Here is a 22,137-nt window from a genome sequence, read left to right as displayed (position 1 = left end):
AACCAGATGAATCTTTAGTTGCCTGTACTAGTTCTGCTTTCTTGCTCTTTAGTTATCCCATCATTAATATCTGAAACATTTATATATAAAGCTAAAGAAATAAACCAGTGACATAATAGCATCATTTTAGAGTATCCTCAGAGCTATTTGCAGTGGTGTGTGCAGTGTTTGTGGGACTTCTGGAACTCCAGATGAGAGAGTGAAAGCAAAAGATCAAGAAGTCACTCACTGGCACATGTCATTCTAACCAGTTAAGGTTTCATCTTTCGTTTTATCCAGGTTATTGCAGAATGCAGGGTTTTCTCTTGTTATTAAACTCTCTCCTTCCTTTTCATCTGTTGTAGCCGGAAAGACTACAGGGAACTCACTACTCGGTGCAGTCGGATATCTGGAGCATGGGGCTGTCACTGGTGGAAATGGCTATTGGCAGATACCCGATTCCTCCTCCTGATTCCAAGGAGCTTGAATTAATGTTTGGCTGCCCCGTAGAGGGAGATTCACCAGTCACAGAGACCTCACCCAGGCAAAGAACGCCTGGTCGACCAGTGAGCTGTAAGTTACAACAGCTTGTACATTCTTTTCTAATACCCTTTTCTGTCAGCTTCAAGGTGTTAGTATCTTCAAGCACCCCTACCACAGGAGAGTAACAATGTGCTTTTCTACTCTGCAATTTCTCCTTAGCCTATGGACCAGACAGCAGACCCCCAATGGCAATCTTTGAGCTTCTTGATTACATTGTCAACGAGGTAATGAACTATTTGCACTTGTACTTACACAGTTGTAAACTTACCCAGATACAGGCCGTGTAATTGGTAGACCTCTAGGTAGGTTGTGCTTCACCATGTATTAGTTATGCTGAATGACTGATTTATTTCTTTTTAGCCACCTCCAAAACTGCCCAATGGTGTTTTTGGTTCTGAATTTCAAGATTTTGTTAACAAATGGTGAGTACCTTTTCTGTGGCTAAGTTGGGAAGGTACACACTTGGGATCAGCCCTGCTGTCTTAATGTATCAGTAACTTGGCAGAGTCCTGTGGTAGTTTAAGCCCAGCTGGTAACCTGGTACCCCTGCAGTGTACCTTGCTGAGTACCTTACAGTGGAAGGGGGAGGAGAATTAGAAAAGGGTAAAAACCTGTGTGTTGAGATAAGAACAGTTTAATATTTGAAATAAAATATAATTATAATAGGAAATAAAGGAAGGAGTAAACACTGTGACCAAACAAGTGATGCTCAATAAAAATGATCACCACCCTGCCTGTCCCTGAGCAGTAAGCAGCCCCTTCTGGCCAACTTCTCCCAGTTCATATACTGGGATGATGGTCTGTGGTATGGAATAAGACTTCAGCTCGCTCAGGGCAGCTCTCCTGGTTTTGCTTCCTCCTGGCTTCTTGTGCCTCTCCTCTCTGGCAGAGCATGAGATTGAGAAGTCCTTGATCAGGGTAAGCGCTACTTAGCGAAAACTAAACCATGGTGTGTTATCAGCATTGTTCTCAAACTAAAGCCAGCACTGCACCAGAGACTGGGAGGAAAATTAACTCTATCCCAGCCAAAACCAGGACAGTTCCTACTTGTGGCTATGGTAAATGTGATTTCAGTTAGTGTAATCCTCTTTCTCTGACTGCTAATGTGCCTAAAGCTCATCCTGCAGGCACCAGCTTAACAGCATATGTATCCAAAGAGAACCCCAAAGCTGAGAGATGTTCCCCTCCTTACAATATGATTTCTGCTGCTGTATGCAACTTAGGTTTCTCAGCATCGAAGACATCGTAGCACTTACGACTGATCATATGCCACAGTTCCAAAGGAGGATCTTTACTTTTGAGTAACCTTCACAGTGTTCTGCAATGACTGTTCCTTGTGATGCACAAGTCTTGCAGGCTCCACATATTTGTCTTTTTCTTTCCCAGTGTTTTACTGAACCAACAACTTTATCACAGCAACAGTTTACCCACTGATTTACTTGTCCAGTTGCACTTAAGTGATACCAGCACTGAACCAGTATATTCAGTGCTGAGGGAGGCAGTTTTACAGTTTGGGAAGTTAATTTATTAGCAGCTACATATACATATTTACTGCTACCAAATGGCACAAAAGTAATGCAACAGCCATACTTGGTACAGAGCTTGAAAAGGCTTGGGTAAAAGAAACTTGGGGGATAAAGCAGTTCCTAGTGTTGAGGTTTTGTTTAAATGGGAATTTGATCTCTCCAGCTTGGTTATAGACACTTGGTTATAGACACTCACTGCTGCCCTCATGGAGAGTTATCGGGCAATTCAGGACTTCATACCTAAAACTGTACCTGTGACAACTACAGAAGGGACTCGTGTACAGAGCCTGATTTGTTTGAGGCACTGCATTACCTAATGCTTGTATCTAGAGTGGGATCTTCTTAGACCAAAGCAGCACACCAGCATGATGTAACCTGATCTTTACAAGATAATACATGTAATTTGTGCAACACTTTCTGTTTTCCTAGTTTAATTAAAAATCCCGCTGAGAGAGCCGACTTGAAGCAGCTGATGGTAAGTGAAAGCTCTGAACTTGAACTGAGAGCTCTTGTCCATGCAGGTTGGATTCCTCAGCTGCCCTAAGATCAGGACCTGAGTGTGAGGCCCAGAGTGTAATTTGTGGCCCTTGACATAAGCAGCTCAGACAGTTTTAGCAGCAGCTGCTTTTCTGGGGCTTCTTTTCAAGGGGTTACAGGTTTCACAAGCTCCCAGGACAGGGACTGTCAAGGAGACCAAAATGAGTGGGTTTGGGAGTCTGGTAATGACAAGAAGTAGATGACCTAATGGTATGAATGAGCAAAAGAATTCTCTTTCTTGGGTTTATCCGTCAATAATAAGGTGTATAGATTATCACTTTCAGGAGGACAAGAGAACAAAATACCACTTGCTTATGGAATAGCTAAATGCATTTTAATCATCTGTTGAAAGAGAGGCAGATTTTATCCTTCGTGTCAGCTTGGCTTAGCAAAAACTATGAACTACTACACCCAACCATGCTGCAATTGTTCTGCATGAAGTGACCTTACCAGTTTCGTTGGATCTTTCATGGCCTTAACTGTAACTCTAGCACTGAAGTTCTGCTGCAGAAAATCACGTTTCCCCTGCTGTGATCCTGTTGTACAATAAGGGTACAAAATGCAGTCAGACTCTTTTGATTACAAAAAGCCTCTCTATGCACAAGCAGACATTTTCCAGAGTATTATCTCAAGTGGCTGAGTCACGTCCTTATTGCATACTTTGGTGTAAGTATTGTGCAGTAGGCACCGTGTAGGCAGCATTCCTCTGGAATACTGTGCCACGTGTACACTTCATATGCTGGCTATTTCCAGAACCCTGCAGAAAATCTCTCCTGGTTGCTTCGCGTGGCTTGCCAGATCTTATAGCTAGCTTGAAAACTGAAAGTAAACTGGATTTATGCTATTGCAGGCTATTCAAAACTATTACTTAACAGATTTGGGTGCTTGAATACTGATGATGTTCTCCTCTGCTCAGATTCATGCTTTCATTAAGAGATCTGAAGCGGAGGAGGTGGATTTTGCAGGGTGGCTCTGTTCAACCATAGGCCTTAACCAACCAAGCACCCCCACACATGCTGCTGGAGTCTGAGTGCAGAAGAGCTGCTCCTGTCCTGTACATCTGTTAACAACGATGCTATTTTGGTCCTCTTTCCTCAGCTTCTACCTGTTCAGACATGTATTTCACCTCTTAAGGAAGAATGTCTTTATAGCATGTGCCAAATGGTTTTAAACTTTGTCATAAACTAATTGGTATCGTATTGGATGACATTCGTTCACTGACCAAACTGTAAGATGTCTAAGTTCCAGTGCTTGCTGATTTTAAGTGATTATGGATATTCTTTCTTAACGAAGATATCACTGAGGGTGTTTCCTCCCAGCCTGTTTGAACTTTATCAAGATCCTTTGTAAATCGTTGGTACTTCAATCATGCTTACCTGATCTCCCACGCAGAAAGGGTTAGGGATGCCCTGAACCTGTATCTGTCGAGCATGCTTCTGCTGCTGTCAAACTGTACCTGAAAGTTAGGCCTGATGGTTCCAATGTTTGTTCCGAGATCTCTCTTCACAGGTCTAGATGGAAGAGCTCTGCATTTCTTGGAACGTCCAGGGCACTATTCTAATTGTAGACTTGTTCATATTTCTATATTTATTTTTAAAACATATCATCCTACTTGGGTTTAGTGATGTCTTTCTGATTGAGTTTTAAAAGTTAGTTCTTGGCCGTGTCCTACAGAATCGAGACAAAGATCCAGGCAGTTTTGCTTTCTTCTAACCTGAAGTTTCATGACAACTGTGTTTAGTGTCTGAAGTGTATGAAGATCCTCTATTGTTTTATTCTCTCAGATGTTTAGCAATGGGTTCTCTTAATAAATATATTATCAAATAACTTCTTGAAGCTTTTATAGAGACTTAAGACCTTAACCAAAGAGCATTACACACTCTTTCTGTATATACCCTGTTCCCTGCATTTCTGAGGGCTGTCGGAGAGAAGCCTCACTCCAGAGCTTGTGTCTGTGTCACTGGCACAACTTTGTACAGCCTTCAGTGCTCAGTACTGTGCCCCCCCGGGCAGGGTGTGAGAGGCTGTGGCATGGGAACATTGTGATCCACCCAGCCAAGGGCAGACCTACCTGTCTGCATCCATCACTGCACTCATTGCTTCAGGTTCTACACTGTATAATGCTCATTTCTGCAGGTTATTTTCCCTCACAAGCCCAGCTTCCATCACCTGCTGCTGTTCCTGTACAACAGAACCAGGAGCGTGTCCTCTGCACAGAGATTTAACAGCTGTGGTGAGCAGCACTAGCCAGAGTTCAGCTCCTTGACCTTTCAGAGAAGGAAATGCCTGAAGTTCTTTCCCAAAAGGAATCCCCATCTGTTGGGATGTAAACTTCCACTTGGCCAACAGTATCGAGTATCGGAGAGAGACAGAATAGCCCTTCCGCCAGTGACAGTAGGAAATGACTCACTGACACAGCCGAGGCTTCTTTCAGCCGCTTCTCCTTTGAATGTGACTTTTTAGTAGTGCCAAGGCTGGGTAGTGTTTAATTAAATATGTCCTGAGCTTTACATGTGAATTACACACACACAAACACACAGGGGTGTTACAGTAGTACTCTTTACTGTTTGGTAATAGAAATGTGCAATATGTGAACAGCCAGCTTGACACTGAGCTCCCATTTTACATGTTTGCTCCCCAGACAAGGGTAACATGAGCACTGCAAGTCCAGGTACATGTAGTAGGACACCCCAGGAAGCTACAGTCCAAATAAGAGCCAGATACCCCATCTCTCCTCAGACAGCTGCGACAGCTCATGGGAAGTAGAATCCCAGGTTCTGACCACACCTGGGCTACTCAACCAATTCCCAAATCCTTTCCTGCTCTTAAAAGCAGACTTCACAAGGGTGTTGATTCTGTTTTCTCTGAGTGATACGGGAGTCAGCAACAGCCCCTACTGTTGTGCAGGCACAACCAGCAGGTAAGTGACAATGACAGCTGACAGAGTGGCTGAGTCAGGATATTACTTTTATTGTTTGTTTTTAACCAGTTTAACAGAGTTTGGATTTCTGTGTATTAAATGAGAATGGATAAAATGAGGAGGAAAAGCATCTTGTCTGTCCATGAGCAGCAGTTACAGTGCTTTTTGTGCCATTAAAGAAATGAGAGGGCACTCACTTCCCATTTTATAACTAAGTTCTTAAACTCCTCCTTGAAGATCACTTGAAAGCAGAAGGTGGAATTGCATTATTTACAAGTTGCTAAGGGAAAAAGTAAGTAACAGTGCTCAAAAAGCACTAGTTCTGTATTACAAGTAGCATGTATGATTTGTGGATGAGTACAAGGCTCTTGGCTGCTAGTCTGAGAGAGCACAAAGTAGGAAACACTTCACTGTGTTGGTCCAAGTTGCCAATATGGTAGAGCACCAGGAGGTACAGAAAGAGGAAGGAATAAACCTTGTGCTCAGGTGAGAACATGGAAGCCAGGAGCCTGGACATGGCTTTTCCCACCTCCCAGTTGAGGCAGATGAGGTCTAAAACACAATCACTGGGTCAGCACCAGCCTCTGTGGCCTGGTTTCATTTCTCAGCATCAGGAAATAAGAACAAACTTGCTGGTCACAATACATGTTAAATTAGTCTGACTCAATGACTTTCCCAAGCCCCAGCCACGGATGCAGTAAGCTACATTAGGTTTTAAATAGGGAAGGGATTACGCTACATGTTTGTACGGCAAATGTTCATTCTTTTAATGTCTATGACATGACATTTGCATGTTCAAGTGTAACTGCACCAGACCTCATGTCCTGCGTGTCCTGCAGTTTGTATCTGTGCACAGGACAAAATGGTGAGTTTGAATGAGGCAGAAACTCCTGAGTCTGTATGAAAACCATCTCAGGTTTTCTTCCGTCAAGAATCTGATTCCTCCTCCTCTTCCTCCTCTCCATGATCTTGAAGACTTAAGTGTAACTCGGTTTGGTTGATGGCAGCCTCGTTGTCCATCTGCCCAAGAGTCTGTCAGGGTAAGAGTGTCACAATCAGATCTATAATTACAAAGCAGTGTGAACGAGGTCAACAAGAACTTGAACCGCAGCCCCCCCAGTTGCTCACAGGCACTGCTGTCACCTCGGTGCCACCCCTGGAACTCCCCATCCCCCTGTTCTCCCCCTGCAAAGCCTTCCCTCACCTTCTGAACCTCCTCTGCTGCTGTGGAGGAAGGGACGGTCCCATTCTCCTCTCTGGACCGGATCATGGACTGCAGGGCCAGCTCCTCCACCTGCAGCACGGGCACACTGACACCTCTGCAGCAATGACTCAGTAACACCACAGAATGTTTGTGTTGGAAGGGGCCTTAAAGCTCCTCCAGTTCCAGAGCAGCTTGCTCCAAGCCCTGTGTCCAACCTGGCCTTGAGCACTGCCAGGGATGGGGCAGCCACAGCTCCTCTGTGCCAGCGCCTCCGCACCCTCACAGGGAAGAGCTTCTGCCTACGGTCCGTGTACTGTGGGTCTCCCTCTGCCCGCGCCCTCGGTGTCTGTGATCACACGCAATCGGTCACATGATCTCCAGCACCCCCCGGCCGCTCTCGGTGTCGGGGCCGCCCCGTCCCCCGCCGCCCGGTCCCGGTCCAGGCCCGTCCCCCTCCCCCTCCCCCCCCCCTCCCCCCCCCCCGCGCACCCTGAGCCGCGTGAGCTGCTCGCGCAGCGCCGCCTTCACGCGCAGCAGCGTCTCCTCCTCCCTGCGCAGCTCCTGCAGCCGGCTCAGCATCTTCCGCCGCGCGCCAGCCCGCCCCGCTCACGTCACCGCGCCCCGCCGCAGCGCCCCCTGGCGGGGCGGAGGAGGCGCAGCCACACGGTCCTCCGCGCTTTGAACGTTTCCGGGCAGCGGCTGCCACCGTGCGGCCGGTTCCGGTCACAGCCCACGATTAAAACGGGAAACGGACAAACCCCGGCTCCAGCGGGGGTAGGGAAAGACCTCCCCCCGCCCCGCATCCTTTCCCCTCCGAACACACGACAAACACGACACCGGCTCTCTGCTCCAAGAGGATTTATTGCCGGTGATCCCGGACAGAGCCGGGCACGCTCCCGCGGGAAGCCGCCCGCCTCATGCTTTAGCCTTGGTCTTCGCAGGGGCCTTGGCTGCGGGGGTCTTGGCTGCAGAGGCCTTGGCTGCGGGGGTCTTGGCTGCAGGGGCCTTGGCTGCAGGGGCCTTGGCCTCAGGGGTCTTGACTGCGGGCTCTGCCGGGACCTTGGCTGCCAGCTTGGCCTTGGCTTTCTTCTCCTCCTTAAGTTTATGCTGCAAAATAAAAGACAAAACGAGATGATGAGGACATCCCTGAGGTACCGACCCCACCGTGCCTGGCCCCGGCGCACTCACGTTCTGTGCGTGGCGCAGGATGGTGTTGCGCCTCATTGTCTTGGCGTACGGGTTCAACTTGATCATGATTCTCAGATTCTTCAATGGGTTCTTCTTCAGGACCCTGCGGCGAATCTTCTTCCTGCGGAGAACACATCCATAGCGTAGCACCGGCTCAGGCCACAACCCACATTCCGCTCAGTTTTCACTGAGGTTTGAGGAATTGTAATTCCTTGTATTTGTACCCAAAATGTAACCTAAACCCAGCCCCCCCCACCTGAGGGATTTAGGCAACTGGGGAAGGTGCCCATTCATAGATAAATCCCTTACTTTGGAGCACGCAGGGCCTTCTGAATTTCCTGGCTTCTCATGATTCTTCCAATGTCCGTGTTGGTCATCTTGTGCATGGGCAGGCTGTGAAACAAACATTCATCCTGTCAGTCACAGAATCCCAGACTGGTTTGTGTTGGAAGGGATCTTAAAGCTCACGGAGTTCCAGCCCCCTGCCATAGGCAGGGACACCTTCCACTAGAGCAGGTTGCTCCAAGCCCGTGTCCAACCTGGCCTTGAACACTGCCAGGGATGGGGCAGCCACAGCTTCTCTGGGCACCCTGTGCCAGGGCCTCAGCACCCTCACAGGGAAGAGCTTCTGCCTAAGGTCTAATCTGGGTCTGGAACTCTCCCATCCCATCCTGTCCACACTCACTTGTAGTCGCTCTTGAGCGTGGCAGCTTTGCGCCAGGTGCCGTACAGATCATCCAGCTTGCGGAAGGCACTTTCTGTCCAAATGCAGAAACGCCCAACGTGGCCCCCGGGAGCGAGTCTGAGCAGGTTCAGCTTGTTCACATCGAGGAGAGTGATTCCTACAGGAAAACAGGCGAACCGATCCCGTCAGCTTGTGATTAAAATCAAGGAATGGAGGACTACACTCTGAACAGACACGGAAGTCCACAGAAACAGAGAGAGGCTTCGTCACCAAGTCAGAACTTCCACAAAATCATGTGTTTCAGAAACACGGACCAGTGAAGTGGAATCTCATCATTCCAGGCAGTCTCCCAACAAAGAGTCGGCACATCCGAAGTTAAGTTACCTGGGATATTCCGGAAAGCTCTGATGATCCCATTGTCCTCGTTGTAGATGATGCAGGGTCCCCTGCGCTGGATGCGACGGCGGTTCCTCATCTTACCCTTCCCAGCTCGCATCCGCTGGGAGGCATAAACCTACGGAAAAGCAACAAGGTGAGTATTCCATGGAGTCTCAACCCCACCAGTCAGGCACAATCAAACGGCTTCAGTCAGAACTTCACAATCATCACTGTGGATCTGCAACACGGACCAGTGAGGAGTTCATCATTCTTCAGAGATGAGAATGGATTCCTACTGCAGGGTCTTATCACCTGGGGCTCCCTCAAAAACACCACCTTATAAACTCACCTTTTTGATGTCATTCCAAGCTTTAAGCTTCTTAAGAAGGAGAACAGCTTCCTTGGTTTTCTTGTAACTCTCAACTTTATCTTCAACAACCAGAGGAAGTTCTGGAATCTCCTCAATCCGGTGGCCTAGTGAGGGTTTTACAAGACAGGGAGTTACCCACTGACCCTGGCCACAAGCATTTCTCCATGTTATTGACTTGTGTGCGCAGAAATGGTACAAAATCACCAGAAGTGGAAATTGAATTCATGATCTGATATTCAGGCAAAATAACTACAGCAGTGAAGTCTCACATGCCTGCCTTGGGCAGAACCTGCTGTACCTGAGTAACTACTAAGCAAATCTTTGGCTTCCATGAGCAGTAATCAAACTGAACTGCCATGTGAGTCCCGATTCAGTTTTTATAAACACAAGATTTGTGTCAGCAACACAAAGAAAAGCACCTTCCCAACTTCCAACACTGCACAACTGCAAAGTGCCTTCCCACGTTGTAACTAAGCAAACCACTCCGCACAGAAGAATGGGCAGTCTCTCAACTCTTTAGAAGCTAATTCAGTTACCCAGGAGAAACATTCTGAGTAATCACATAGTCACTGATGCTGCTCAGGCAAGGTAAAGCCTTTCCAGAGACAGTATTCCCACCTTTGGACATGACGAGAGCTGGAAGAGCAGATGCAGCCAGGGCAGAGCAGATGGCGTAACGCTTTTGAGTTGTGTTCACCCTCCGGTGCCAGCGCCGCCAAGTCTTGGTGGGGGCAAACATGCGGCCTCCACGACACATCTAGGCATGGACTGTTAAGAACCACCTTGTTGAAGCTTCTCTCTCTAGTGTGGCACTTAGATCCTTGCTCAGCGTTAAGTGTTCGTCACCCACCTGCACCAGGACACTTGACAGCAGGCAACTGTCACCCAGCACAGAGTAGGACGCAAATTACGACATCACGGCAGGATAGGGCATCATGCGATGCACAACACCCCCTTCTGCAGTGGGGATCAATGGGGGCTGCTGCTCATTAAAACCAGGCTGGATTTGCATACAGAAGGTTCTAATCACATCATTCATTTCCTAAACCTGGTCATGCACTGTAGATTACGACTGCCTCAAGCAGAAGGTTCTGTTTTATTTAGATACTTAATTGTTCTGCTTGATGGCAGCAGCTATGAAAGGATACATTTCCAAAGGCACCCTGACCAGAGCGGTGAGTTCCACCCCCTCGTACTCGAGGAATACGAGCAACAGCTCTCCCAGTGCCCCAAGATTCAGCACTGGTCTGATGACCTGGAATAGAAAGATTTTCACTCAGAACAGTGACAACAGAGGAGTTTTCCCAAACACGGATAAGCTGAATCCAGGAGCAGCCATCAGAACTTCCACTGTTATCATGTGTTTCAGAAACACGGACCAATGAAGTGGAATCTCATCATTTCAGCAAAACAAATCCCGATCTGAGCAGGGTAGTTAATTCTTACCATATGAAAGACCTGCTTATTACAATCAAGTACATTAACATACTAATTTCTAAGCCTGGCCCTCAGTTTGGAGATCTGAATGGGCACTGCTGTTCCTAGCAGGCTAACATGTTTATGTGAAATACTTTCATCAATAAGCGCATGTTCCTAGTAGAGATTTCTTGGGAAGCAGAGGGTGTCTGCACCTACAAGCTGCCGAAGCAACGCTAACAAATGCCATCTGCACAGGTTTCTTCTTGACAAATGCCTCAGGCAAGTCTCAACACAGAGCAAGGATTATTAAACGGGGGTTTTCATCGCACCTCCTATACAGAATCCCACTGACAGCACTTGTCATTTCCATTCTGGATCTGTTTCAGTTTTAGCCCACCTACACCACAGGCGAGGCCTACCACCGGTGTTCCCATCCATCCATACCTGCAAGCTCACTGACAGCGTAGGGCTGCCGGTTGTTCTTGCGCAGGTTGGTGTGAACGAAGTTCACAACGTCGGGGCGGATGGGAGCCTTGAACACAGCGGGCAGGGTGACATTCTTGCCCAATGCTTCCCCCTTCTCAGAGTACACAGAAATCAGTGGGCGAGCGCAAGCCTGGGAAAGGAAAAGGATGCACAATTAAGCACAAGTAAAGTTAAGTTTCTTGCATTCACCATTCCCATCCATCCACTATTGCTCAGAATGAAGGGGTCTTCAGCTCAGCAGTGCCAGCACGCTGACAGCAGGCAACTGTCGCTGAGCACTGGATAAGACGCAAATTACATCATCATAGCAATAATTTTCACATAACATAGTGCCCCTCAGCACAATCCACGGCCAGAAAACTATACCTGAGCTTTTAAGTTCAACAGATCTCCAAGTCACTTGGGTGACATTAATCTAGAACTGAATCCTTGGGTAACAATTTAGTAACCTTTGGTAATCCCTGCCTGTGGCAGGGGGTTAGAACTAGATGATCTTTAAGGTCTCATCCAACCCAAACCGTTCTGTTCTGGAATAACAAAAAAGGCGCAAAAGCTACTTATAAAAAACATTCTTCTGACTCCATGTAGCTGCCAAAGCTTCCGTGTGGCTTCATTCTCCTTTAGAGAAATAAGTGAGAAAACCAGAGAAGCCCTGCTAGGCGGCGATACAGGCCCCATCTCCCACACGGGCCGTGAAAGGGTGACTTTCAGCGGACCAAGCCAAGCCCTCTGCCGCGATCCCCTCTGCCACCCTCCCCAGGCCCCCTTCACCCGGCCGGGCCTCCCCACACGGGCTCCACGCGGCAAGCCGAGGGCTGACGGCTCCAAAATGGCGGCCGGCAGGCCGGCCCACGCCTCCAGCCCTAGGGCTGCCCGCGGCACGACCCGGCAGAGCTCTGCTCGCCGGGCCTGGCTCCCACCAGCCTGAACCCACCGCCCGCCTCAGTGACTGCCCCGACCGCGCCTGGCTGCCGCGGCCTGCGCCTCACCATGGTGGCGGCGCGGAGCGGACCGTGCTCCCGCCCGACTCCGCCGAGGCCCCAACCGGAAAAGGAAGGACACCTTACTCCCCGTTCAGTATGAGCGATGTTCTTCCGCACGCTAGCCCCACCGCCGTCCGCCGTTCCGCCAGTCCGTCCCCTACCCTGACCTCTGCCTGAGCCCCTGCGGGTATGTCACGACATGCGATGTCCCTCCGGAGGCCTCTGTCGCTCTCAGTCTCCTCTCAAACAGAGGGACTCTTTTCTGGCGGAAGGATCCGGCGTGACGAGTCACGCTGCCTCAAAGAAATGTAGTGCCGGGGGGGCGGGTGAGGCGCGCAGTTCGGTTGTGGCGGGCGGCAGTCATGGTGGTGGAGCAGCGGTGGCGGGGTGCGGTCGGGCTGTACCAGTGTCTGCTCCGGTGAGGCTTTGCCAGAAGCAGGGGTCTCTGCTTAGGGGAGGGGGTGGCTGAGGTGGGGGTATCGAGTGGGTCTTGTGTGAGAGGCTGCAGGGGCTCTGTTTGTAGGACCGTGTTGTTTTTATGCAGTTCATTGTTTAATGAGGAACGCTGAGGAAAAAAAATGTATGTACGTTAAGTGTTAACGTACTTTCAACGTTTTCTTTCAGGATATATGAAGAAGGAAGGGAAAGTATCCCTGAACATCCATATCTCTTAGAGGTAAACATATATATGAAAATATAGTCACGTAACCTGAGTGTGTCTGTTTAAAATACTCAGCCACTGATTAGCGGCTGAGGCATATGTGAGAATATGGCGTAAAACCGAAAATTTACCTCAGCGACACCTCTTAAATCCATCTCTATCTTAGGGCTACATCCGCCTGTCTTAGGGCGGAGAGACGCGGGCCTCGGTGCCGCCTTCCCGGGTCGCCGCCAGCCCTCTCTGCCCTTCTTATTCCTCCGTTCCACCTGCTGCTCGGTACTTGATAGGAATTAAGTTGTTCAAAATGACTATATGGGTCAGGTGAGAGTGTTACTGGGTGGCGGCCCAGTGGAGCGCAGAAGGTGCGCAGTGGAGCTGTGTGGGGAGGAAACAGCTGCTGCAGCAGTGGCTGCCCTCAGGTAGCGTTTTCATGCCTCAAACTCGCAGCTTCTGATGGCATGCTTTTTATTTAAGTAATTTTAGGGGGATTGGGCTATCTGTATGAAAATGGCAATTGCTTCTAGTAGCTTTTGGCACATAGCAATGGCTGGAGAGCGTCAGTGCTATTTAGTTGTATTAATCTTGGAATTTATATGAGCTTGGTAATAGTTTGAAAATAAAATCAGGGGCTGTTGAAGTATACAGTAATATGAAAACCAAACTAGTTGCAAAGGATCAAACAATACTTCTCTGGGCATGGAAAAGCCCAAAGACAGATTGGTCTTCCTTCATTCTTGAGTTATTTAATGTCTCCAGACTTTGTTTAGAGTTCTCACGAGACATTAAGAGAAGTGATCGGTATTTAATGTTACTTTAAATAAGCGTTTTCCATCTCAAGATGTCTGGTAACTGCAGTTGTGACAACAAGGTCCCCTTAGATATCAAGATATCTGAAGTTTTGTTGATCAAATCAAACTTCAGCTTCTCATAGAATCAACCTGTTAGAGATTAAATTTTCCACATTGGTGAGCAAAAAATTGTTGCATTTCTGCAGCTGATTTGATTCCACCAACAGCAGGCAGGAACTGTGTTTTCCTGAAGTCAGCCAGCCTTAGATAAGTGAATAGTTGTAATAGGGTTGGGAAACAGTTCGTCGAATTAGTTACCTTTGCCATTTCTGGTATAAAAAATGTGCTGGAATGCAGTATTTACATGTAGTGTATTTTAAAAGTTTAACTGTTTTCTTTTTCAGAGTGATGTAGAGATCTGTTTGATTGGTGATAGTTGTGAAAGTCCCGTTGAAAGATTTTGGCATGGAAACACTATGATTTATGTTTTGCAGAAAGCAGTAAGTGTACGTGCTGTTGATTAATCCACACTTTTGAATTCCCATCAAGTATTTTCACACACCTTCCGTTTTTTTTACATATCTAATTATTTCTCTTAAAGAGACCCAGTGAAGACAGTGACTCCATGGAAGAATCAAAAGCAGATGCCTCTGTGCTTTTACCAAAGGAGAATTCTGGACCAGTGCCTCTTTCTGTCAGAAGAGCAAAGTAAGTGTCATCAGATGTCATATTTTTTTTGTCTCTCTTCCCAATATTCAGAACCTGTATTATTTTGAATCCCCCCAAGTTAAACTACGCATTAGTTGAGTGAGGAGATATGACTGCTTTTCATCTTGTAAGATGGCCTCTCCTGGCTAATAGTATTCCCACAAAGCACCTGAAGTCCAGGTATTGGGAAGGCACTTGCAAGCTGTCCTGTGAGGTCAGTGGGACTGGCTGGGTGTAGGAGAGCAAAGAAAGCTGTAACAAGAGGATTATGAGACTGCATTCTTTTTGCAGAATGATTTAATGTCCGCTAACAAAGTGTGATAAACACTGGTTCGGTTTTACGTAGGGTTGGATTTAGCTGTATTTTGCTGGCATCTTACTTTTTTCCCCATTTGTATTTTCAGACAGTTGATTTCCTTGTTTACCATGGTTCAAAATCCAAACATGACCCACTTGAAGCTAGGTGAAGTGGTTGTGCTTCCTCCCCTCTGGATAAGGTGTGACGGTTCTGATCCTGAACATACCTGTTGGCTTGGAGCTGAGCCTCTCAAAGCTGGAAACAAAATCATGGGGATCAATTTGCATATGGTTACATGTGATGGTAAGCTTATAATGACACACAATAAAATATGGAAGGCTTAAAACTGTGGGAATGTCGATGTAGCAATGCCAAAGTTGTCTGTTGTGGGGTGTTGGCTTGGTACTGCCTTGCTTTGAAAGTAAGGGAAGGTGGGCGGGGGAAGGAAAAAGAAGTTCTGAATTTGAATTATGCCAAATGTTTGGGTTTTTTTATTCTTTTTTTTCTTTCCTAGGTCCTACAGCTGATAAAACCTGTTTTGCAAACCTGGGAGAGCTCAAAATGCAACATAAAATAATGCATCATTCATCTGTCGTAAGTTTTTACGGTCTGTCAAGTTTCCAGTCTAAGTTTTAAAACTCTGGTTTTGGATTTATGATGCTGGTTTTGGGAAGCTTTATAGATTCTTTTTAAAAACTCACCTAAGTACGAGCCCATAATATAAGTCTCTCCTGAAGTAACATTTGAGCTCCCTGTGTTGTAATGAATTTTTCTGATATTAGCCCTTTCTGTGTGTGTGTGAAATGCTTTTAAAGTGATTTTTTGCATGCATACGAACCAACCAGTGTTGTATTTTTTTTGATTTTTAAACCTGTTCATCCTAGGTGACAACAAAAGGATTTGCTCAGTATGAACTTCTCAGAGCTGCTGCACTGGAGGACACAATTGTAGAATCTGAAATCAATATCTGTGTTGATATTACATGGAATACTGTTGATAAGATTCTGGACACACCCCCACTAATTTCAGCTGCCACACTGGTAAGTCAAGAAGGAAGAAGCAAGCAAACCCGAGCTCTTTACACTACTCATGACATAAGCCATGTAAAGGATAGAAAATAAGCTTAACTCTTGATACTTGTGCGACTGTCTAAGCAACACAAGCGTTTAAAGTCTAAATTACCAGTTATGCTGAAATGCATTTCACTAATGACAGTTTTAGGACAGTTGGTTTCTAAGGCTTGACACTGACATAAACTTCCTGGAACTTTCAGAATATTGCCCTGGAGCCTGGGGACCCCAGAAGTCCTGTGTATCAGCTATACAGAGAACTGCAGTTTCTCCTTGTAAGTATAAGCGAGAAGTTTGAGTTTTGGGTTTACATGGAATGGTGATTTTTATGTGTTAATTTATTTAAAACTTCACCAGATGTTTCAAGGGTAACTTTTATTTTCGAATAAACTTTGAGTTCAGTTTTGGGAACCTTGAATACAAAGAGGACTCATGAACACCCAAGCCAGGAAATTCAAGAAGTTTCTGATATCATGGCTGGCTGTACAGAGAGAGATGTGTGATTCTTGGGGACGTTAACTGCTTTTTGAAGTATGACGTGCAGAACCTCACACAAGAACTGATTTGTGTTGTTTCGATGTTCATGCTGCCTTTAGGCTTTGGCTGAAGGTTTGAAGACAGGTGTGACCAAGTGGCCTGAGCCATTAGAGCCTGAATCTGCTGTTGAACTAGTCCAGGAATTTCTGGCTGGTAATTGCTGTTTCTTACATGGGGAGATGGGGAGGGAGGGATGGCACATTTCACAGAAGTAAAAGGCAATTCCACATGTGCCAAATGTCCATTTGGTGGTGGAAAACTATTTTGATGATGTCTTAAAGCATACAAAATGACTTGTGAAAACTGTGGTGAACGCTGTGTGTCTTGTCAGAAGTTTTAAGGTACTAGAAACCAAATCTAATAAGGGAAGCAGACGCAGGGATGCAAAAGCTTCTCAAGTGCAACTGTAAAATTTTTGGTATGTAGATTAAGCTTGGACAAAAGATAAACCAGACAAAAACTCTTGAGAAATCATGTAGAAGAAAGCCAGACGCTTAACAGACCACCTGCTGCTCCTTACTGCTTCCACACTGGCACTTCACAAGGCAATACTCAGATAACAGCATGTAGTAAAGGTATATGGCGAAAATGCAGGGCTTGTAAGAAATACTAAGAAATTCTATCTTCAGACTATGTCCTTGCCCAGTAAAACCCGTTTCTAAATGGATACATTTGGTCTGTTAGCCATCTGGTCAGGGTATTTGTTTGTGATGATGTCTCTGGGGTTTTAGATGATTGGTTTGATTATACTTTTTTCTTCCATAGTGGTGAAATTTATTTTTCTCCTCTACTAGATTTAAAGAGGAAGCTGGATGGATGTTGTGTGTCTGGAAACAGAGATGGAATGGAGGTATATCTGATTTCCTACCGATTATTTTGTCAGCTTTTTACCCTTATAACCACTGTAGTTACTGCAAATTTTGACTTGCGTAATATCTTCTCTAATATATAGTATTTATGTTCTATCATTAATTTGCTTTTCTTGACTAATGTAATGCTTTTGGGCCAATTTAATGGTATCAGTGGGGTATCTGTCTTATTTATCTAGGGGTTTGAGATATTCTAAAGCAATGGAGAAATTCAGATTTCCTTTTCAGTCTACAAGAAAAGATTTGGGCCTTTTCCTTATTGAAAGGGAACTTGTGTATCACTGATAAGCTAAAAATCGAATGTGTTTTGTATCAGCTAAACCGGAAATAATTAGGATGGGGATGACAAGAGTTTTTTGTTCTGAGAACCTATTTATGTATTCATTTTAGTCTCCAAGGGCACTGCTGGTTGTACATACAGTTATTTAATCATGTAAGTTCAGTGTAACACAGGTTGTTCTGAGCTAGTGCTTGCTAGGCTCTATTCTTGCTGTTTACCAATGCTCTATGGATCGTGTCATTGTAAGGAGAGAAGGATCATCTTGAGAGGTTTTTATTAGACAGTTTGGTTGAGCTTTACTTGGCTGTGATCCAAAGCCTTTCTGATGGTAGGTTTCACTTCTTGGTCCAAAGGTAGCAATTATCCAATGTGATAGTTCTGAATGGAATTAGTCTCAGTTTTAAATAAAACTATGCTTCCAAACTACTATGCAGAGTAGTTTCTAGGTGGTAGTTTCCCTGGAAAAAGAGGAAAAATTAGTGATGCATCCTATTTTGATCTCTGGAGAAAAGTTAAATTCCCAAGGCCTTTCAACGTTAGACATCCTGTCTTACTTAAGACCAACTAACTTTTTTAGAAAATCCAATGTGACACAGAGGCAGTGGACAGTTCAATAAAATCTATCTTCAGTGAGCGAGGAGACCTGGATTTTGCTGAACAATTATGGTGCAAAATGAAATGTAAGTGTATTGTGGGGTTTTGCCTCATCTGGTTTCCATTAGTTCTTCTGTTCTCTGTGTCTACTATTCTGTGTTGCTTTCTCAGTGAAATGAATATGAATTTCTCTCGGTTTTAAGGACTAAGCTTTTCAGAAAATTATCAACAGTTTTGTCTTTTCCTCAAAGAGCCAATTTTAGGTATGTGAGTTGATTTACTTTCTTGCAACATAAAAAGGTAGAGCAACATCTAGCAGCAGATACTGTATTTCATTTTATTTGTAAAAGGTACAAAGCAATTGCTAACAGTCAGGTGCTCTAAAGCAGAAAGCTTTAGAAATTGTCTTTCTAGATCCGAAGGACATGGGACATCTTTTAAGTTGATAAAGCTGCATATAAATATCATTCTTGTAATACCATTCATGGTCCTTCAGTAAAATATATTTCTATTATTATTTTTTCAGATCACTTAACAGAAATAACTTTTGTTAAGCTGTTCCAGAGATTATAATAAGTCCTTTCTGTTTGAGGGATTGGCTTATGTATCTTTTTAATTGCATTCATTCCCCTTGAGTGCAGCAACTGTTCAGTTAAGTTTATAGAAGTGTGTTGATCTTCAATGTCTATAGAGAGAATGTAGCTAAAACGTGTTCTATGACAATCTGCCTCTGCTGTGTGCTGTTCTCCAGCAGTCATACACAGTTCAGTGGTCTCTTTTGGTCGTAGTTTCTTTAGAGTAACCCTTTTTAAAGTCATGATATGGATTGATAAAATATTGCACCCTTTTTTTTTCTTTAAGGTGTCAGTTCCTATCAGGAGTTGATGGCATGTTTCACACTGATCCTGGAATCCCTGGAACGTGGTGAGATACAGCCCTGGGTATGTATTTGTATTTAACAATAAGTTTGTACTTGTATTTTACAGTAAACATTAACATTTTGAGTTGTTTGAAGTACAGTATAGTTCTTGTCACTTTATTGCCCCTCATTTGTGTTGTATTGTTTTCAAGTTACTTTGAGGTGTCGCAGGTTGCCTCTGTGTCCGTGGTGGTGTACTTCTAACTGACGATTATGTTATTTTGTACAGTTACATCACAAGAAAACCTTTCTAATTTTCAGATTCATCAAGGGAGTAGCAGTTTGCTGAGCAAATTGATTCAACAGTCTTACCATGGAAAGATGGAGGCTGTTTCTCTCACTGGCATCACTCCAATTCAAATGCTCTTGGAGATCGGTTTGGATAAGATGAAGAAGGATTATGTCAATTTTTTCATAGGTAAGCCTGGTAGCTGTTAACATGGTTAGAATTCAAGAGGAGAGGTATTCTGTGCAGGAAACAATGATGGTTCGGGTAACCTCGATCTCGCTTCTGCTCCCATCTGCTGAAAGGCTGTTGCCAGCCTCCTTTGGTCATTGTACTTTGCAGTTGTATATGGCTGCAAAATTTAAAAAAAAAAAAAAAAATGTTTTAAAATAACTATAACTTGTATGATTGTGTGCTGCTTTCTCAAATTGAGATCTGAGTATTTCCCTATTATAATTTGGTTTAGGGTTGGCCTGGGTTCAGCTGTAAGTTATGTTTGTTCTTCCTAGCAGCTGGTGCAGTTCCTGAACCCAGGACAGGGGTGCTTTTCTGAATCCGTAGGAGGAGTTTGTGTTTTAACATTGTTATTAAACCCTTTCTTTTCCTTTATTGCTTCATTTCTTTCTTGCTTTGTCATCCTGTTTTCATTCTTCGTTTCACTTGCTTTTGCATTTTCACTATTTGTAAACCTGTATGTCCCAAGAAGAGGGGTTGTCTTCAAATATGTGGTTTCTTCACTGTGCAGGATTGGTTGTAAGTAAAAGAACAGCCCTACCATGTCACTTTACAGGTTTTTTTCCTTGTCTTTAATGAGTAATCATGTCAATAAATAACGTTGCAGTCCTAGTGACTCTTCTTTGGTAAAATTCCCCATTTGATTACCTGAATGGTATTTCTACTTCATCTGACACTATGTGGTAAGTTTTAATTCTGGTTTGTTGTTGTTTTTTTTTTCTCCTGCTTATTTCACAGGCCAGGAACTTGCAACATTGACCTATTTGGTAAGATGCTTTATTTTTTAAGCTCTGAAAAGCAGTGTAGAGTATACTTAGCTGATGGGGGGTTGCAGTCATTCCTGTAAGCTGAGAAACTGTATTGCAAATCGTGAGGATGGAACAACGTACCGCAGAAATATCCATGTTGTTTCGTTATTCATATGTGACTTCCTAGGTATCTGATATGGGTGGCTGTCAGGCAGGACAGAGAACTTCTGTTCATACTTGGATAGCATGGAACATAGTTCTGAGTCTGCTGGGCTGTTCTTAAAATTTTGCCATCTCAAAAGAAGCAGGAAAATTATTTTAGTACCCTGAGACTGTGTTGTGTGCTTGTAGACATTGAGTGTCCAGTTAAGAGCAGAAGCTTTTTTGCTGTTCCAGGATTACTTCATTTCCACATCAGTGGATTTACAAGAACAAGTTCATCGTGTTCAAAAGCTTCACCATATGTTGGAAATAATGGTCAGCTGTACAGTCCTACTTCAGTTAAAACACGAGAACCTCTTCCCTTTGACACAGTAATTATTTCATTTTACTTCTTGCTCTTGAAATGACAATAAGAAATAATTATTTTCAGCAGTTGTAAAGGCACTCTCTTTACAAAGCAGCCCTCCTTAATGTTGATGATAATGAGACTGCAGAAGGAGCAGCTGGATCTTCCTGCTAAATTTTGCTTTGTGACTAAAATGGAAAATGAAAGGAAATAATAAAATCTGAGAGTATAGTTCATGTTACACAAGGTTTATGCAGTGCCGCATAAGCATTCCTCCAAAGTAACCAATTGTTGTCTATTGTAGAATCTGCATGAAGTATTATAGAGAGAATCCTCTAGATGAGAAGCATGTGTTTCAACTGCCCATCGGCTCGGCTCTTGTCAAGAAGTTCTATCAAGAGTAAGAGAACCCTCAATGTTTGCAGCATTAAAATTGAGATGTGACTGAATACCTTGACTGAATTTCGACTGGTTTTGGTATTCTCTCAGCAGTCCCCCAGAAGTGTGGAAGGTGGATATAAGTAGTGGGCATGGACCGAAGGAGGTTAAAACATCATGGCAAGTTAGTACTAATCCTCCAGTTGAACATATGACGTCAAACAATACAAGTAAGGAGTGTTTGTGGCAAAATGAAATAATAAAAGTAGACACTTGAATCAAATTTGGCTTTTATACTGGGTTCAGTGGGTCTGAGATTTTTCTTACTCAAGCTTGTCAGCTAAAGAAAAATGATGTTTTTTCTTTTATTGAAAGGCTGAAACGATATTTATAGAATGTGAGAGTTTCAGAAAGCAGTGACTTTTCTGCCTCTCACCTTTGCTGTGTTATGTTTTTAGAATTAAAATGACAGAAGCGTGAGAATGGGGAAGAATTAAGCATGTAGACTGGTACAGAAATAGCCTTTTGGGGTGAGGTTTGCTACAGGGTAATGCTTTGGTAAAGCTTTCCTGTCAGTTTTTGTCAGGAAGTGATTCTTACAGTAAAAGTATTGAAACCAGTTCTTGAAGCTGCTGCATGACCCAATCTCTACAATTTCTCTTTCCAAGGACAGTGGCTAATCCCATTTTTATTCTTTCTTTTATGCAGGTTTCTTATCCGATTCCACAGTTAATGCAAGCACCCAAGACAGAATGTATTTTATTACAGTGGTCAAGTGCAGTCAGGTGCATTTCAGATAAATGCGTGTTTCTCTGCAGGCAGGCCCTTGAAAGGTACAGTAAAGATGAAAGCTCAGTATTATCTGTGTCCCAACAGTATATTTAGAAACACTCTGTGATTTGAAGAACAATGCATCTGCCCGAGTTACTTGCTTTAGTGTGCTTCAAGTGTGACTGACATACATGGACATAATTCCTCTGTCTGCGTCCAGTTTGTTATAAATGTTGTGCAATAATGACTGTATGGGATAATTATTTTGAAAATATAGTAGATATTTTTGTTCACTTATTTACAAGCGTTCAATAAAGTGTTGCACTTTG

The 22,137-nt window shown here is 44.5% G+C and overlaps 4 protein-coding genes, 1 long non-coding RNA gene and 4 other non-coding genes across 13 annotated transcripts in view; 3 read left to right on the top strand and 6 right to left on the bottom strand.

The window, feature by feature from the left end:
* The window catches only part of MAP2K1 (mitogen-activated protein kinase kinase 1), a 33,285-nt gene extending 28,873 nt beyond the window's left edge, over nt 1–4,412 (top strand). The window contains exons 7-11 of the mRNA XM_061446589.1: nt 345–552; nt 682–746; nt 883–944; nt 2,478–2,523; nt 3,502–4,412. Of these exons, the coding sequence (XP_061302573.1) occupies nt 345–552; nt 682–746; nt 883–944; nt 2,478–2,523; nt 3,502–3,615 (495 nt within the window). The 3' untranslated portion in view covers nt 3,616–4,412. The remainder of the gene's footprint in view (nt 1–344; nt 553–681; nt 747–882; nt 945–2,477; nt 2,524–3,501) is intronic.
* LOC133265787 (uncharacterized) overlaps nt 1–7,887 on the top strand; it is a 38,863-nt gene extending 30,976 nt beyond the window's left edge. Inside the window, exon 3 of the long non-coding RNA XR_009742111.1 lies at nt 7,861–7,887. This is a non-coding gene — a long non-coding RNA (uncharacterized LOC133265787). The remainder of the gene's footprint in view (nt 1–7,860) is intronic.
* SNAPC5 (small nuclear RNA activating complex polypeptide 5) lies at nt 6,077–7,352 on the bottom strand. The gene is made up of 3 exons (XM_061446394.1): nt 7,199–7,352; nt 6,710–6,799; nt 6,077–6,537 (listed from the first exon to the last, which is right to left on the bottom strand). The coding sequence occupies exons 1-3, from the start codon at nt 7,286–7,288 to the stop codon at nt 6,433–6,435; spliced, it is 285 nt and encodes a 94-aa protein (XP_061302378.1). The 5' UTR covers nt 7,289–7,352; the 3' UTR covers nt 6,077–6,432.
* RPL4 (ribosomal protein L4) lies at nt 7,553–12,399 on the bottom strand. The gene is made up of 10 exons (XM_061446590.1): nt 12,225–12,399; nt 11,194–11,365; nt 10,479–10,585; nt 9,949–10,087; nt 9,310–9,434; nt 8,967–9,096; nt 8,583–8,739; nt 8,207–8,290; nt 7,898–8,018; nt 7,553–7,816 (listed from the first exon to the last, which is right to left on the bottom strand). The coding sequence occupies exons 1-10, from the start codon at nt 12,225–12,227 to the stop codon at nt 7,625–7,627; spliced, it is 1,230 nt and encodes a 409-aa protein (XP_061302574.1). The 5' UTR covers nt 12,228–12,399; the 3' UTR covers nt 7,553–7,624.
* On the bottom strand, nt 8,853–8,923 carry LOC133266232 (small nucleolar RNA SNORD18). Its single transcript, XR_009742294.1, has one exon. It is a non-coding gene; the product is annotated as a small nucleolar RNA SNORD18 (small nucleolar RNA).
* LOC133266234 (small nucleolar RNA SNORD16) lies at nt 10,153–10,253 on the bottom strand. Its single transcript, XR_009742296.1, has one exon. It is a non-coding gene; the product is annotated as a small nucleolar RNA SNORD16 (small nucleolar RNA).
* LOC133266231 (small nucleolar RNA SNORD18) lies at nt 10,665–10,736 on the bottom strand. The gene has a single exon (XR_009742293.1). It is a non-coding gene; the product is annotated as a small nucleolar RNA SNORD18 (small nucleolar RNA).
* Nucleotides 11,445–11,545, bottom strand: LOC133266233 (small nucleolar RNA SNORD16). Its single transcript, XR_009742295.1, has one exon. It is a non-coding gene; the product is annotated as a small nucleolar RNA SNORD16 (small nucleolar RNA).
* A 1,343-nt stretch (nt 12,400–13,742) lies between the features above and the next one.
* On the top strand, nt 13,743–22,135 carry ZWILCH (zwilch kinetochore protein). Of its 5 annotated transcripts, XM_061446585.1 has the most exons (17): nt 13,743–13,844; nt 14,072–14,173; nt 14,269–14,375; nt 14,780–14,976; nt 15,188–15,267; nt 15,558–15,713; nt 15,947–16,018; nt 16,340–16,433; nt 17,075–17,130; nt 18,007–18,109; nt 18,885–18,964; nt 19,204–19,360; nt 20,141–20,169; nt 20,548–20,684; nt 20,964–21,059; nt 21,149–21,267; nt 21,746–22,135. In XM_061446585.1, exons 2-17 carry the CDS (start codon nt 14,144–14,146, stop codon nt 21,835–21,837), a joined length of 1,605 nt encoding a protein of 534 aa, XP_061302569.1. In that variant the 5' UTR covers nt 13,743–13,844; nt 14,072–14,143; the 3' UTR covers nt 21,838–22,135. The 5 variants fall into 5 exon arrangements, 3 of the variants coding, with proteins under 3 accessions (XP_061302569.1, XP_061302572.1, XP_061302571.1); XM_061446587.1 differs by lacking the exon at nt 13,743–13,844 and having other exon boundaries at nt 14,042–14,173; nt 21,152–21,267; XR_009742109.1 differs by lacking the exons at nt 13,743–13,844; nt 20,141–20,169; nt 21,746–22,135 and having other exon boundaries at nt 13,977–14,173; nt 21,152–21,266.
* Nucleotides 22,136–22,137: the final 2 nt, after the last annotated feature.

The sequence above is a fragment of the Pezoporus flaviventris genome, unplaced genomic scaffold (assembly GCF_033815535.1).
Source record: "Pezoporus flaviventris isolate CSIRO_AGI_PZ_B2104156 unplaced genomic scaffold, CSIRO_AGI_Pfla_v1 ptg000006l, whole genome shotgun sequence".
In the NCBI taxonomy this organism is placed as follows: Eukaryota; Metazoa; Chordata; class Aves; order Psittaciformes; family Psittacidae; genus Pezoporus; species Pezoporus flaviventris.
Note: the sequence above shows the minus strand (reverse complement) of the source record. Positions and strands in the feature narration are given on the sequence as shown.